The 17,208-nt window shown below is 36.8% G+C and overlaps 1 protein-coding gene across 5 annotated transcripts in view; it reads right to left on the reverse strand.

The window, feature by feature from the left end:
- The window catches only part of GALC (galactosylceramidase), a 35,988-nt gene that overhangs the window by 13,182 nt on the left and 5,598 nt on the right, over nucleotides 1–17,208 (reverse strand). For 4 of the 5 annotated variants that reach the window (XM_080620183.1, XM_080620184.1, XM_080620181.1 and 1 more), the window contains exons 5-7: nucleotides 16,354–16,493; nucleotides 14,106–14,144; nucleotides 3,002–3,132 (exon numbers count right to left, since the gene is read on the reverse strand). In XM_080620183.1, coding sequence (XP_080476309.1) covers nucleotides 3,002–3,132; nucleotides 14,106–14,144; nucleotides 16,354–16,493 — 310 coding nt within the window. Of the gene's footprint in view, nucleotides 1–3,001; nucleotides 3,133–8,845; nucleotides 8,974–14,105; nucleotides 14,145–16,353; nucleotides 16,494–17,208 lie in introns of all 5 variants that reach the window. The other variant, XM_080620182.1, reaches the window with a different exon arrangement.

The following is a 17,208-nucleotide window of genomic DNA, read 5'->3' on the forward strand; positions in this document are numbered from 1 at the left end:
GGATAAATATTTCCTTTACTATTAGCCTGAAACTTGACAAATTGATACATCTGTGACAGGGACATGAAAAACACCAGTTTTTTCTAGACTGACTGTTGGGGTTTTTTTCCATTATTTTGACCTACTGTCCTTCATACACAGCTTCACTGATGATAATGCAACAGATAATAGAGATTTTATCTACATTCTTCTCTGTTGTACAGATTATTGTATTTCCCCTTTGGCTTGAAAACACAAGTATTACTTAAATACCAAGCAAAGTTCTTTCTAATGGCATAAATACGTAGCTTGCAAAGACAAAGCAAAGAAAGAATAACTTGTCTTTCTACACTCCATATCTTAAAGAGCTATTTCTTAAATATGAAGAGTCAACATCTCTGTGAATACAAGCTGTACTTTACAAAAAGAAAACAAAACAAAAGCAGGGTATAGAGTGCTTTACATAAATAAGGTCACACAGGAACACTGAAACAAGAGAGAAGAAAAATAAATCAATGTAAAGACACTAAAGCCATGGAAATAAACTGGTAAGCAGTGCCAAAGTTACAGGGAGAATAAAGAGGTTCTAGAGGCAGACTCCTTCAGTGTATCTTTATCGGCAGCTTTGCTCCACTTAAAACCCACACACAACATTCTTATTTTGTACCATTGATACACAATCAGGTAAGATATTTCCATCACCAGTTAAGAAATGAATAATTTTTCTCTGCTCTCAGATGCAATTTCTATTACTGTCAATGAATAAAATTTATACTGTACTGCTTTTCACCTACACTGCTGTTAACCCAAAAGGTGGGGTTTTTTTTTCTTTCATTAATATCTAAACTAGTCCTTAAAAAGTATAGGACAAGACTAAGGAGTGTGTAACTTACACCATATGAAAACTAATTTTTTTTTTTTTTTTTAATAAGTGCACCAATTTATTATTTTTAACTTTTAACAGCACTGGAAGTGCAACCTTTAAAAAGACCCACTCAAACGCACAAAATGAACACTTGCAATCAGATTGGATATGTTGAACTTTGTAATTTATATTTAAAGAAAACACTAGATCATGCTACAGCCCTCTTTAGACATTTTGTGCCACTCTACAGCCTCAACAACTAACACAAGGTGAACGGCAAAGGACAGCAGATTAGCTGTTTCCAGAACAGCGTGCTCTGTTCCTTCAGTAGCGAAAACAATCTTTTTACTTTACTGGAAATGAAAACTCTTACAAAATAGCAACTATATTCCAATCACTCTCAGGCAGTAATTGGTCCACTCAAGGACATCTACCATTTGGAGACTTGAGTATCCTCATTAATGTTTCAGAAAAACCACAGACTCCTAAAAACCTACCCTTTCTAATGCCTGAAAAGATAGGACTTTATGCATCATTCTTACAGATCTGAAGCTTCATCAGAAGCAGCAGGATTTTAGATTCTCTGCTCAAAAGAGCAGAGATTCAAGATACTTTATAAGAGAAAAACACGAGGAGAGGAAAAATTGATGTATACCATGAAAAAGGGAAAAAGACTGGATCTTGGTGGAGAAAAGGCAATGAAAATAATAGCAGGAAGAGAATTACAATTAATATCCCATCCAGATTGTCTGAGACACCTCACAGATCACAAATCACATTGCTAGTCCAAAATTGATTTTATGTACATTCATTTAAAATCCTGGTTATCTGAAATACTTTTTACAGTTTCAAGTAAAAAAAGAAAGCCAACCACCAGTTTTTTTCTGGGTTTTGGTTTTGGCTGTTTTGTTTTGGGATTTTTTTGGTTTGGGTCTGTTTTTTTCTTTTTTAAGATACCATGATGTGCACCACTAAATGTCCAGCAGCCAACTGATTATCTACCTCACAAAAGAGTATTTAATCTCCCTGCTAAGACTGAATCAGAGTAGGGATGTAAAACACTTCCAAAGAGTTAAGCAACTAGTTTACTGAGACAGATTAAAAATAGTTGAGCTTCAGGAACTGACTCTGGGTGCACACTTGTAGCTGCCAAAAACCAAAAAGGAAGCATACCTACTACACTGGGATCACAGTAATTACAGCAGATTTGCATCCAGTTAAAGGGAGTTCACAATTCCTTTACTTGTCGATCCACACATGATCCAAGACTCCATTGGCAAAACACTGCCAGGATACTTTTTGTTGTTCAAAAGTTGGGGTGGGGAATTCATTTGAGGGGGCGCTAACTGCCTGTCTGTATTTGGAGTTAAAGCCTTCATATCTACAACTCCTATGCGTCAGGTATATAAAGATGAATGAAAAAAGACTCAAGATGAAGCAAGGGAAAACACATTTGATGTATGTGATTGGGTCAGGCAAGTTTATGGAACATAATTAAAATTTAGAGCTAGTATAAAAAGAAAAGTTAATAAGCAAGTCTTACACACATTTCCATTCAGCCTACAAGTCAGTAATCAATCTCAAATTTAGTCTACTACTTTCACAAAATATTAGCATCATACAGTGAAACCCAGAACTATCAAAACAAGTCAGCTGGTTACATGGTTTCCAAACACAACCTTCCTATCAAGCAAAATGGGAATTAAAAATCAAGACATTATTGTAACTGAAAAATCATAGCCCAGTTCACTTCTGGCTCACACCCATTTCTGCAACAGACCAGGAAGACAGTGACACAAAGCTATGTAAAAAGCTGTATAGCTGAAGAACCTTTTGCTTATCAAATAAAGGAACCAAAACAAGCCTCAGAATAAACAGGGTTGTCCAAAAAAACTTCAAGTTATCAAACATGTGGCACAGACAATAGGAATCTTCCACACAAGAGAAGACTCATGCTGCAATTAAAGGGTTCAGGCTGTTACCACGACAACATTTCATGTGATTTGATGCGAGTTAGTAAGAAAGATTATAGTATCAATCCTTTCATTGCAGGTGAGAGTATAGAGAGGTAAATCTTTGGCTGTACTAGTAATAAATAAGCACGATGAAGACAAACTATGAACAAGCTACCAAGAAAAAAAAGAGAGAACCCCCTACCCAATGGCATCGACCACTCCACGGAGCTCAGAGTCAAGCAGCAAGACAAAGGAAATGGGCTCCCACAGTCTATCGCTGGCTATGATCCTCACCTGCTGCAGACCATGCTTATCCAATGTGTATCTCAAGAGCTTGGGGGGAAAAAAAAGAAAAAGAAAAGAGAGAGAGCAAAGAATAGAGAAAAGAGACAAATAAATATTTTTTTATCTCATCAAAAATTTCTATTGGAAAAGGCAGCATCTTCTTCAGCACCACTTGAACATATTTTAAAAAAAAATGCTTCAATTCTTGTTTTTAGAACTTGGACAACAACTGCTACATCAAACAAAATGGAATAGATTGTCAAGCAGAAAGTGCCTTCAAAGGACATCTTCCTCTACTATGCCAAACCCCAAAGCACATGATGAACAGAAAAATTAAAAACACTTGACTCATTTTCTGACACACAAAAACTGCAGATGAAGTCAGACAAAGCATATCACATTCATGCAAGACACTCTATTTGCAGATCAACCACTTCAGTGTCACAATGCTGACTAGGACTACAATACAGGGTCCTGTATTATACAGGACAACTGAATTATAAGTTATAAACCTTGTGAAAGCACAGTAAACATGTAATTAAGAAAAGGATTTGATTCCACATATTCTCCTTGCTAATCAACTATTTCAGTTTAACAGTGAAGCAACAAAAACAAGAGCAGCCCTTCTTAAACACAACCAATGAGAAAAAACCCAGACACATATAAATCTTCCTACTCAACTGTGTTTTATTTCCAGTTTTCAAATTGCAGCCACTGTGCACTTCCCCAGAGACATTTTGAGGCCTGGAAAATCAATTAAACAAATCTGAAACATCATGTAAGATCGAGTCTAAGGATGTAGTTTCTTAAAGCGGAGAGGTCTCCTAAACAGCACTTGCTGTACTTGCAAACTCAGACAACATCAAACGCCTAACAACTTCCAAGTCATTCTGTAGATTTCTGCCATATATAATGTGCTCTAACAGGAAACACTACCTGCAGGAAACAGTGCTGCACAATTTTATTTTTTCCACAGATCAGAATCTGAACTAGTTTATATGCAGTTCAACAGTAGCTTGAAACAGCAAGATTTCCTGCCCCAGTGTTAACTTTGGCTGAACACTGCATTGTATTTATTACATAGAAAATATGTAGTTTGTAGGCTAGTTTCGGTCAGGTGTCCTGTCTCTGCTTCCTCCTGGCTTCCCCTCCTCCCTGGCAGAACATGAGACTCACAAAGTCCTTGGTCAGAGTAAGCATTATTGAGCAGCAACTAAAAACATCGGTGTTATCAGCGTTGCTCCTAGGCTGAAAGTCACAAACACAGCACTGCACCAGCTACTAAGAGAGAGAAAAATGACTGCTACTGCTGAACCCAGGACACTGTTACATCTTGCATTAGAATAACGCAGTATTTGATTTGCAGACTTAACATACATACAAAGGCTAAAGTATTCAGCGATTAGGAGAGGTTACTGATGATTAGAGAAAAAGAGTTTTAATGCCTGTCTTCCAAAAAGAGAATCTGAGAAACTACAGGCACATCAGCCTACCCTCATTCTGCAGGAAGGTTATGGAGCAACTCTCCCCGGAAGCCACTTCCAAGCACAAAAATGACAGAAGGATGACTGGGAATGTCAACATGAATTTACCCGGGGAAAATTATGCCTGACAAACAGGACTGCTTTCTATAACAAGATGACTACCTGTGAAGGCAAGGTAAAAATCAGTGGATATCCTAGACCTTGACTTTAGCAAAGTCTCCCACGATGGTTGATAGAAAAGTCCAATCAGGGTGCAGATGGCTAGCGATGTCACCATAGGCTGATATGAGGGCCAATGCTATTTGATGTCTTTAATAAAACTCGGGAAGTTCACATTTTGCTTTGCTTGCACACACAACTTTTGCTTTCCCTAGTAAGGTGTCTATCTCAAACCACCATTTTTTTCACTTCCACCCTTCTGATTCTGTCCCCCCATCCCCCTGGGGAGGACTGAGCAAATGGCTATGTGGGGCTGAGCTGCCTAACAGGGTTAACCCACGCCAATGCTTTTATGTTGAAAAGGAAGGCTGACATTTAGAGTAAATGAACAGACTGGAAAAAAAAAGTTGACAGGAACCCTGTCAAGCTCAACAGATGCAAAGACAAAGTCCTGCACCTGGAACAGATTAATCCTTTGCAACCGTACAGGCTGTGGACTGATGAAAAATTCAGTCAGGTGTAAACACGTAAAGTAGAAAAAAAAAAAAAAAAGAAAAAGAGCATGAGCATGGTTAAACACATGGAGTAAGTTGCCTAAAGGGGTCATGACAATACTAAAACTGAACAAGACCTAGCACTATGATCTAATTGTACCTGCTTGATGAAGAGGTGTCCAACCAGATCACCTCCAGAGGTCCTGTGTAAATCAACTTAGTCAATAATTCTACCTAATTACAGGTAACATCCTCTGAAATAAGGCCTAAAAAATTCCCAAACAATCCAAACCAGGTTGTTCTACTAGTAAAATCTATTGTTTTAAATTGAGACAAACATACTGTCTTGAGATCAGTTACAGAAATCCAAAATTAAATTTCTAGCTTGTGATTTGAACCACGTAATACAAAAAATCCCTTTTAAAATTATGGCAAAAGCAGCATGGTCCAAAATCACAAAACAAATCCAGTATTTTCTAAAATTAATCCACCAGCTTAGCATAGCCCTAGACAAGTCAATTCATCTTTCCTCATTGGAGCAAATATTTTTTTACCCCAGAAAGAACAAACAACAATGAACCAAGTTTGTTCTTCCTACTGAACTGAGACAGCATTCCTGGATCATAAGACTAATGATTCCTCTAAAGTTGAAACTGTATTACCTATGAAAATCAACAGTACAAGAATCCTTTACATAGAAGCCACAGTCATTGACAAATAGCTTCTAAATACATCAATTAAGATTTATCACATCTTTTGGGCTTTGCTGTTTTTGTTTTTGTTTGGATTCTTTTTAATGCCACTAGGACACAGGAAAAAAAACACAAATTGAAATAGCAGCAACTGTTTCTGCTATTTGGTGGTTGTATTAGAAAAGACTTATGCAACACCAACTAAAAATAAAATATGATTTGTTCTGTCTGGTAAATAATCTGATGAAGGCAGATTTTTTATTTCCCGCCAAACAACATAAAATGACTGTCCACTAATAATGACTTAAAAGTCAAAGATAACTTAAACTATCTTCAAGGCTAATTGAGGAATGACATATAGGTCTTTAAGAAAGGACCTGCCAAACAGAACTATGGCCTCTACAGACTTTGTTAAACACGGCAAAAAAAAAAAAAAAAATCCATGTCTAACACAGATGATGTAGTAGTGAGCCATAATACACCCTGGGAGAAAAGTAATATATAGTATGTAAATACTACACAAACACAGAAATAGCATCTATCAAAATAGCATAGGAAGACAGTAGTGAAGATGGTCTTGCAAACAAAATAAGGAAGCATAACACAGTTTAAGAATTGAGCTAACTATATTAAAATGTGTTTTTTTCCACTTTCAAGCACATTATGAATACTGGGTAAATAATTTGATTTAGTAGCAGATAAAGACTTCTTTCTTCTAACACAACTCCTGTTTTTAATGCCAATTGCTGCAAGTCATGGGTATGAAATGATGGCAAACAATATATTCAGGAAGATCACTACTTCAACCAATGAAGTTGAAACACACTGAATAACAGCTTGTTAGCCTTTGTTCTAATGAGAAAACATGAAGACCTATATCTTTCAAATCACAAGCCAACAGACAGCAAATACGGAGGGGAAAAAACAGACATAGAAACTTTACTTTAAATCTACCTTAGATATGCTTCAGCTTGCAAATGGTATTTTAGGGAGGGATAGAGCTCCATGAGGAGCAATGGTATCAAGGTAAAATTATCTGATGTGGAAAACAACAAAAAGAGAAAAAGAAAAGAAACAAGACAAAAATGGAAAGGTCAGTTACTTTTTGTGGATGGATGCCAAAGCAATCCCTTCAATTGCCTTGATAATTTCTAAATAAAACAATACAAATTTAAACCCAGGTTTTCATTCCAAAATGGAAAAAACAAGAAAAAGTCACACAGAAGGTTATACTTGAAAAGAGATTACAGAACAATGTACAGGACAGGATTTCTGAGAAAAGAATTTAAGACTCTTTAGGAAAACAGACTAGCAGATTTTGCAAACTACACACAGTTATCTAAGACATACAGATAGTGCACACTTTAAGTAACTTTCTGAACCCGAGCATTTGAAGGGCAGACAGCTAAATACTATTATCTTTTTCTAGGTCAGCAAGAAGTCTGTGTGGTAGCTGCTGCCTTAAACTCAGCACTGGCTGAGAAACATTATATTCTCATTTTACAACTAACCTTCATTTATTGACAGACAACAACGCTATTGCACGGTAAATATTCTCCTAAATCTTCACTTTTTGTAATCGGCAGGGTAGGGGCAGTTGGGGAAAAATCCAAATGACATTCAAAAAAAACCTATGACAAAAAGACCTTTCATCTTAAAGAACAACTAAAACACATGTGCTGTCCTAAAGGCTACAAACAAAACCAGGCACTCCTAGACTTGATTCTGTCAAGCTCTTAAAGAATTAAGAGCCATACACACTCAGTGCATTTATTCTGCAAGTGTCATTGCCATGAAAATCATAACTAAAACATTTCTTAATGCCCTATAACTTGGTGAGATGCAAGTCCTGCCTAAACTAAGAAAGTTACAAGTTTTAAAACCAAATGAGTTACTCAATGCTGGCACTATAATCGGTATTTCTCAGGCAGCCACTCCCAGACGATCAGTGTTTACAAGCTCAACACATATGAAAGCAGTTTCATTATAAAATCCCTGCTTAATTGGCATGCATTAGTTTAATCAATTAGGAGCCTATCACACCTTTATATATAGATAAGGATAAATGGTACACTAGTAACCACATACACGTGCTTATCACAGTAAGGTTAACAGAGGTAAGCAAGTTAACAAATGTAACACAAGTGAACGATTTATACACATACAGGTAATTTCCACTGTGAACATGCTACAATTTTTTAAAGCCTTTTTATAGTTTTGAGAAATCAGAGATTAACAAAAAAGCAAGAGCAGCAAAATAAGCATCAAGCCAGTTGACAGAAGCAACATAGTAAGAAAGTGTATTATGGAGCCAGAGTGCTGGCAAACAATCAAGCTGTCATTTGCTACAATAGCAATAGTGGGCATTCCTGGCTGATAAAATGGACAGGTTGTATTAGTTTAAAGACAAACTTGGTTTTACTTCTACTTCACTGTCTGTGTGTGCACTTTTAACACCATCTGTTATCAGATAAGCAACAAACTCCTAGCTTTAGGACGTGACAGCAAAAAGTGGAAGCATCAAATCCCAGGGTGACAAGTTCCAGTGTGAAAGTTCAAGTCCACCTGAAATTAAAACTGATTGCAGACCAAGAGTTCAGTCCTAAGAGTTTTCTGATTTTGAAGATGCACATACAGAAGAGCTAGAAATCTCCTGTCATTTGCTAGTGCTAAGATAAGAAGACTAAGACACAGCTCCTAACTGAACACTTGAAAGAAATGATGGAAGAGTGGTAAGGATACCCTACACAGGTACCAAACTGAAAGAAGAGATGAGGACAAGAAAGAGCAATCAGTCACCACTGCACATGATGGTGACAGTGAATGGCTGGGAAGTATGAAATAAGAATATGACTTCTCAAAAGGGAGATGACAATTTACTGAAATAAAGTAATAAGCAATGTTTAAAATTCCTCCCTTCTCCCAGACTTACCCGACTATCTCAACAGCATCATTAAGATAGGGATCAACTATCATTTCCTTTGAAATTTTCCAATCTCCATCCGCAGCGATGATGCCAATGTTCCTTAGACCCAGTCTGTCCAAAGATTGTCGAAGTACCTTAGTAACAGATAACACCACTTAAAGTACAGCCTCCATCAAGCAGGCAACATGAAAATTTAAGACTGAAAACAATTTAAGAACTCTAGGAGGAGTTGGTAGAAGCATTTGTCTCCAGACTAAGATGGGCAAGAACAGTTCTCCCTCCTCAAAGGAGAACCATAATGACAACTAAGACAAAGTTAATGATAAGTATTTTTAACACTGAAAGGTAATCTATGACATTCAGATACCTGTTAAACAAAAATGGGCTTATCACTTGGATTACTTTTGACACCCTGTGTGCATATGCATGTGTACTCCACTTGGACGATCTCAGCATACTGATTCTGGCCATTGTTTGCATGTAATTCACGACATACGAGTAATGCATTTATTATAAAGTCAGTCACCTTAAGTTCATCCAAAAATGATGACTGGCTGGAAATGTGGAAAGGACATACCTCCACAATGATCAGAAGTGAAAGTTAACCCGATTCCAAAAAAATATGTTGAGAAAACAGGGATTGATGTTTTCAAATTGAAAAGACCTTGTAACTATGCTGTTATCTACAACAACAGAAACCTTTGCCAAACATCTGTCTTTTTCAAGTGAAGAGCACTTAAACATTCTTTCCAAAGGATATTTTACTGAACAACAACAACAAAAAATAATCCTTGAAGTCGCAAGTGTCAGACATTTAATTTTAGCCACTATTTGACTCTCATATGTCTCACTAATTTTCAGCAATGTAATGCATAAAACTGGAATTGCATATTGACAACAAAACTGAAGGTAATCAACTTTGAATTCAAACATGCCAACAGAAGAGAATTCCTATTCTGTATTCCTACATTCTCCTTACTATTTTACTGTCAGAGATGATAAACCTCTCACATCAGACTATGGAACTTCATAGACAAAATACACCCAATCTCTAACAGTTAAGAATGAACCAGGCTTTCAGAGGGGTGGTATTATACAAGCATGTTTTATCTGAACGCTCAATAAAAAAATAAAGTTTCAAGTTTCAAAAAGTATGTTCAGCAGCTTTCACATACAGCTGCACCTGATAAACGACATTAGTCCACAGTCTAAAGCCCTTTTTTCCATCTTGGATATAAAGGAATGGTGTCCTACATGCTGTATGTATCTATAAGAAAGCTTTTTCCAACCATTTCAAGATCAGTAGGCATGAAACCTTAAATATTTCCCCGTAAGAGCCCTCCAGCAATGTGAAAGAGAATAGGGAGCATATCTGTTTTGACATATAATCAAATAAGAATACAAAGCAAAGTACTGGTGACAATGAAAGCCTAGATCTAAAGGACATAAACTTATTAAGAAGAAGAAAAGTAGCAATGAAGTTTTGTTCAGCTTCTTGAAGCCTTTGAAGTATAAAGTTTACCAGAAGAAAAATTCATACTGGCAGAAATAGTTACAGTATGGTCCTTGCAATTTAAAGATTTCTAGCTAGCTAGACATTCAGAAAAACTGCCAAACCATAGAGATAGTTCAGAAGAACAAAACAACTAGAAAGGCTGCAGAACTTCTATGTTGAAAGCTAAGTACCAAGGACACAGAACTGTAGGCACTTGAAATGCACCCCTTAGCAGCATATACAGATGGCTCTCCCACACCTAGTATTCATGTTTATATACAGATACTCCTCAAATTTCAAGTTAAAGATAACAGTATTTAAAAATACAATTGAAAGAATGGGATCTTCTTGAATAAGAATTTATAAGCAGTATCTACTTAATAAGAAACACAATAAGCATCTTAGTGGATGAAGTAACTAAAATACCTTCTTATAAGTAAAAGTTCAGCAAGATAACTAAGTGCTTATCTATGTCATGTATTTGTCAGACATTAAAGAAAATGCCTGGTGTGTAAAAATACATTACAATAAATAGACCTTTTTAAAAATGGCAGAACTGCAAACAGAACTATCATGTTGACTAGAGAAAAGATGTCATGCAACACTGCAGACTGTAAGAGAATGAATGGTAAAACAGGTGCTACTTAAAAAGCCTTGTATCAATTAACATACAGTGAAGGGAAGGCTACCACTTTTCAGCAAATATTTGGGTGATTTTAAGATCAAATTTTAAACTTAATATCGAGCTCTAGAAGCCAAAAGCTTAGTCCCAATTCAACAGCATTTAAAAAGCTAACAAGCAGAAAGCCACACCTACACTGGAAAGTTTGTCCTCCACATTCACTCTCCTCACATTAGGAAGCCAAAACAAATAGATGTGAAAGCCTTCAGGTGACACAAGGCTAAGTAAAACAGAACATTCCTACTTCTTACAAGAAATACAGGAAGTCAGAAAAACAGTCTTTAAAAAAGAGCCAATCAGTGATATAGTGGAATGAGTATCTGAATTATACAATCTGCCTTCTCACTCTGATGATTCTTTTCACAAAGGGTTCAGTCTCATAGGAATTTCAAGCAATATAACATCTCGTCAGTGGAGAAAAAAAAAAAAAAGAAAATCTCACTATTTATGTTCCCTCTTACTTGCAACTGTTTTATTCCAGCCTGCAAATAAGTATTTTCATTTCTGTTGTGTTTGCTTCTGTAACATACATACTGAAGAGCTAGAGATTTCTACTTGAAGTACACACACACTATTTCCCCCTTCTTCCCTACTAGCATAACTTACCTATGATTAGGATTATCCTTTAGGAGACTACAGGTATCCTTAGTGATTCTACCACTAGCCTATACCTGATTAGTCAAACACTTTTCTTTTTGAAAAAGAAAAGCCTGGAATCCACATTTTCTGAGGCTATCTATTACAAAAAAAACTTCTATTTCCTGAGGGTTTTCTGTCATAAAGACAGCCCCCTATGAACTCATTTCCTAGCTTTAAAAAAAGGTAGGCTATGGTTTGTGCTGAAAACACACTGGGATTGGATATTTTAGGAGGATTCTAAGCACATCCACTGAACAAGTTTAGACAGTGATTTAGGTAGCTTCACTGGCAAAATCTGAAGCATCTACACAACCATCAGAGTTTTGTTACTTGACATGCCCAAAGAAACAAGACAACTTGATATACAGGCCAAGATACCCTGCTGTGTCACACTTTGGTATATTGGTCTTATCTCTGGAATGGATTTTGTTAGTCACTAGAAAACTCTAGTGCCAAACCTTTCTATCCAAAAGCAACTAATGGCCTAAGCCTACAAAAGTGAGAACCTAGAATATACCTTTAATGAAATAAGTGATGGAGTGAAGTATATGTAACAGGATTTCACAGAATCATGGAATAGTTAGGGTTGGAAAGGACTTTAAGATCATCTAGTTCCAACCCTCTGCCATGGGCAGGGACTCACTAAACCATGCCACCCAAGGCCTCATCCAACCTGGCCTTGAACACTGCCAGGGATGGAGCATTCATAGCTTCCCTGGGCAACCCATTCCAGTGCCTCACCACCCTCTCAGTAAAGAATTTCTTCCTTATATCCAATCTAAACTTCCCCTGTTTAAGTTTGAACCCGTTACTCCTTGTCCTATCACTACAGTCCCTAATGAAGAGTCCCTCCCCAGCATCTTCACAGGCCCCCTTCAGATACTGGAAGGCTGCTATGAGGTCTCCACGCAGCCTTCTCTTCTCCAGGCTGAACAGCCCCAACTTTCTCAGCCTCTCTTCATATGGGAGGTGCTCCAGCCCCCTGATCATCCTCTTGGCCCTCCTCTGGACTTGTTACAACAGTTCTATGTCCTTCTTATGTTGAGGACAACAGAACTGTAAACAATACTCCAAGTGAGGTCTCACGAGAGCAGAGTAGAGGGGATCTAAAAGGTGGTAAGACTTGGAAACTAAGTACTGGAGTGGCAGTGGACCCAGAAAATCAGTTTTAAAAACATGTTGATTAACATATTTGTTAACAAAAAACCCACAAAGCTGGATATAAGGTATTCCTCTTTCTTTGCACAAGGTATACAACCAGCACAGAGCTTTCTGCCAGTGCTTCCTGCCCTCCTTCAGTCAAAGCACTGCACAAATAATAGGAAACAGCTGTAAGAGCAACCATCTAATTCTGCATTCTATGAAATATAATTTTAAAAATAAAAATTTTATAGGAGATCATTCTCAGTTTTCAAGAGTAGGTGGAATTTTATACATGCCAGTCTCATGAAAGATACTTAAAGATACTTTTTTGCTCTTATTGCAATGTCAAGTTTAACAGTTGCACACCATTTTCCCGATCATTCTCCTAAAACTAATCTTTAAACAAAATAACTACAGAAGTTGCCAGTACAAATGGTGTGACTAACCTCATCCAGTGTGCACAAACCATAAGAACTGAAACTTTTCTAAAAGCCACTAATTGACTAATTTTAAGTAGATCAGATTCAATCCCTGGCAAATTCTGGAAAAAAAGAAAATCAACAGTTTTTCTGCACATTCAATTTAACTCTTATTCAATTTTAAGGAGTAAAGCTATTGCTTCTTAGCCTCAAAGCAGCAACAAGGAAATGAAAAAAGCAGAAGCTCGTTCTTAAGATTCCATTTCAACATAATGTAGCATAACATAACAAACAGAAGTGTTTGAAGAAGTGCAGGGAGGCAGCAGGCAGCAGCATTAAGAGACATGTCAAGGTTGTTTACGTGAAATACCATGTTCTTCCAACGCTTTGAGAACAGGACATACTCAATTTTGCACAGCTAAAAACACAGAGCCTTTATTATGTTTTCCATAAAATAAGAACCTGGAGTTCTATAGCAATAATTTAAGGGCATTATATTGACTGGTACTTTGCTACGGAATTTTGAATAATTCTAGATCTTGGACTTATAACTATATCAAAGCCAGTATAAAGATGATGAATTTGTACAATTTCAGTAGCATCAACTGCAGCTTTCATCAAAATGTAGAAGTCCTAAACATTTAGCATACATTGACACACTTCAAGTTCCAAAAAACAGTTTCAGATACACACACACAAAAAATAAAATCTAGAGATCTGATCCTGCTAGCATTCCATGCCTGCAACTATAAGAAACAGAGTCCAGTAAATGAAGTAGTTGTAGCATTAAGGTCCCTTTTCTAAGTAAAAGGGAAAAGGAAAGAAAAGCTATTTGTTTACATATGATAACAAACATTTCACTTTAGAGAAATAAGAAAAAATACATACCTTAATATATTTGCTATTAAATGCCCTTTCGTTCCATATCTAAAGTGGAAAAGTAAAAAGCCATTTAGAAAAAAATCAGGATATGTCAAGATTAATGAAAGATTTATGTACACATAAGATTACACAATCTATTAATGAACTCTGTGGTTTCCATTTGCTAGAGGAAAGCACTCTGGTTGGTTTTATTATCAGCTCTTCATGGGAAAATTTTGTATGAAAGCTCAAAATGGCTGCTTCTTTATCTGTCTCTGAGGTCTACTGATTGCCTTCTTGCTGAAAAAGAACTTTGGACCTACTTGAGCTCAACAGTGGCAGCAGAGTTACATTTCTTACCGATGCGTCTACAGTTTTATAAGTCTTTGAAAAATACATCATGGCTTCAAGGTGTGGTCCTATGAATGGGCCCTGCTGCCACGCACTGACAGAGCTAGAGTAAGTTACATATTGCGCAACTGCCTACAGCCTCAGCGGGTTATTCAATGGCACAGTTCTTTCTAATTTACACAGGACTATACCCATACTTGAACACAAGACAGATCCAGCGTAGTTAAGTAAACAGACACAAAATGATCTAATTTCTGTTGCTCTGGATTTTCCATCTTTTATAGAAAGAGTGTTTAAGCTAAACACAGCTCAAAATTCAAAAGGAGAAATGCTGGTCTTCCTTTCTACCAAATACCCTGAGCAATAAAATGCATAGTCAGAAACCTTTTTTTTTTCTAACCACAACATGAACACTATAACTCACATTCACCTGTAAAGGTGAAAGTATCCCCCCATAGGTGTAGATTACCCAATCACGTACAAGCAGTTTCTTACAGACGGCATATGTCCATTTGATTTTGATATTTCAAGATCTTTCAATGCATAAGCACTAACACATGATTTCAGAAATGAGCCAATCATAAAGTTACTGAAAGGCTTATTTCATCATAAAGCAAACAATGATATACTATAAAGCAAAAGAGCAGTAAAGACTAACAATGTAGAACCAGAACAGCATTAAAATTGTTTTGACAGTTTCCGAGCCTCCATAGGCCTCACTGCTTTCCCGTATTTCAGATTATACCCACAAAGAAATCAGACAACATGCAATGTCACCACATTGCCTGTAGAAGCAGAAATTCCCTTTTCTTGGAAGGATAGAATTCAGAAGGCCAATCACCGTGAAGTAACAACACAGAAACCAGACATTACTGCAATATGTAAAGTACAGAACTTCCCGTCTACTCTAAGAGCACAGTAAGGAGAACAAACAACAGCACTTTCTCTCCCTGTCCCCCCTCAAGCTGAATTGCTGCAGTGGCACTGTGTTAGCCAAAGTGCAAGACTGACTCAGCTGAAATGAATCATCAACACCAAGGGAGATGCATTCCAGAGGAGATACACATCAGATATACCTTCCCACGTTACAGCAGAAAGGTCAGACTTCCTTTGAGGGATGAGAATCACAGTTTCAGAAGCTTTGCTCTGGACTGTTGAAATGTTTTCCAGCTTTTCTGCACTTAAACAACTGCCTCATATCAAAACACTTAGAAGTCTAAAATAGTGTTTCAGTAAGTATAGGACTGATTTTAGAAGAATCCTAGCCACATATTTTCTCAATCAGAAGAAAAAGTAAGAAGTTGAATCTCAGTCAAATAATGACCTTGAAAAGTGTTTTTCCATTGTCTGGTTCTGTTTCATCTCCAAATTATGAGATTTTTCTCAGACATTTATTCACTACTTCCATATATTGAACTATAACACAGTACAGTAGTTAAAGTACTGTAACACATGCACCTTTATCTACTATAAATAATGCAGGTAAAAATGGAAGAAGTTGTACAGGATTGCCCTGTGGAAAAACAGCAACCATATTTTATGCCAAGAAGCAATGTTAGCTAACTTTCATAATCTCTGACTTAACTTTTTTGTTAGTTAGTAACCACCGACACCCAAGCAGAACAAACAAGGCAGAAAAATACAAGCCCAAGACTCAGATTTCAGAATTCTCAAGTTCTCTGATAACTGTTCTAGAATTGGAAAGACAGGTGACTAGCCATGTTACACTGGTTCTGCTTTAATGGCCATTACTGCAGAAAGACTGTGAACTAACATAACTTCTGCCCTTCACCCTGCAACAGAAAAAGCCAAAACTGCAATTACAAAACAATTTCTCTCCCCATCTCCCTCCTCCAGTAATCAACAGAGACAAGACCAAGATCTTAGGAATGAAGACATATACAGGAGATTTTGCTTTACTAACCCCAACATAATCAATGTCCAAATCATGATAGTGTTTAGCGCCTAATATCCAAGAAACAATGTAGTAAGCAGTGACATCTGGATAGTCATAGGGCCAGTTTTCACCCTTCCCTATCCATGCTGGAAATGTCCAAGGTAATCCTGGGAAGAGAAGAAAAACAAATTAATAAGTCATTGGTCAACATTACTCAGTAAGCTTCAATAGCAAGCTGTAATTTGCTCTACCTAAAAAGAAGGAGTGGATATGCACTTCAAATTCACATAGCTCCAGTGAAGACAATGAAACATAACTTAAGTGGAGAGTATGCTCTAATATAAATTGTGATCAAGCATTTATAGCTGCCTTTTTTTTTTTTTTTTTTAGTTAGAAAACTTTCATTACTAGAGGACACAACACTTAAAAGTCCAACTTCAGGATAAAAATCTACAAAGTTATAGACAAAGGAATCAATACTGAACACCAAAAATTGTTAATCTGAATTTCAGAAGAAGTGATGATCTGATCATAATAGAGGAAGAAAGATTAGGATCATGAAAAAGCAAAGCCAAGTCTCAGCTGTTACTGGATCTTGTAGTAAATAGAAACATCAAATTAAGCTAAGCAAATCCTGCTAAGTTTTCAGCTGACTTCATATAAGACACCACAGGCTAATTGAAAGGCAAACTCTCTTTCTTTTATGAGAGCTTGATATGAGGGAAGAAAGAGGTTAATAATAGCAATTAGTCCTAGATGGTAAGCTTACTGCTTGTCATAGTGCCTAACAAAACCTGACTAGCAAATCCTATAAGAAGTCATGCAGGACTTCACAAATCCTGGACCCCTGGAACAAGGGGGATTAGATACTTTTTAATTGAT

Source organism: Psittacula echo, assembly GCF_963264785.1.
Source record: "Psittacula echo genome assembly, chromosome: 5".
Classification (NCBI taxonomy): Eukaryota; Metazoa; Chordata; class Aves; order Psittaciformes; family Psittacidae; genus Psittacula; species Psittacula echo.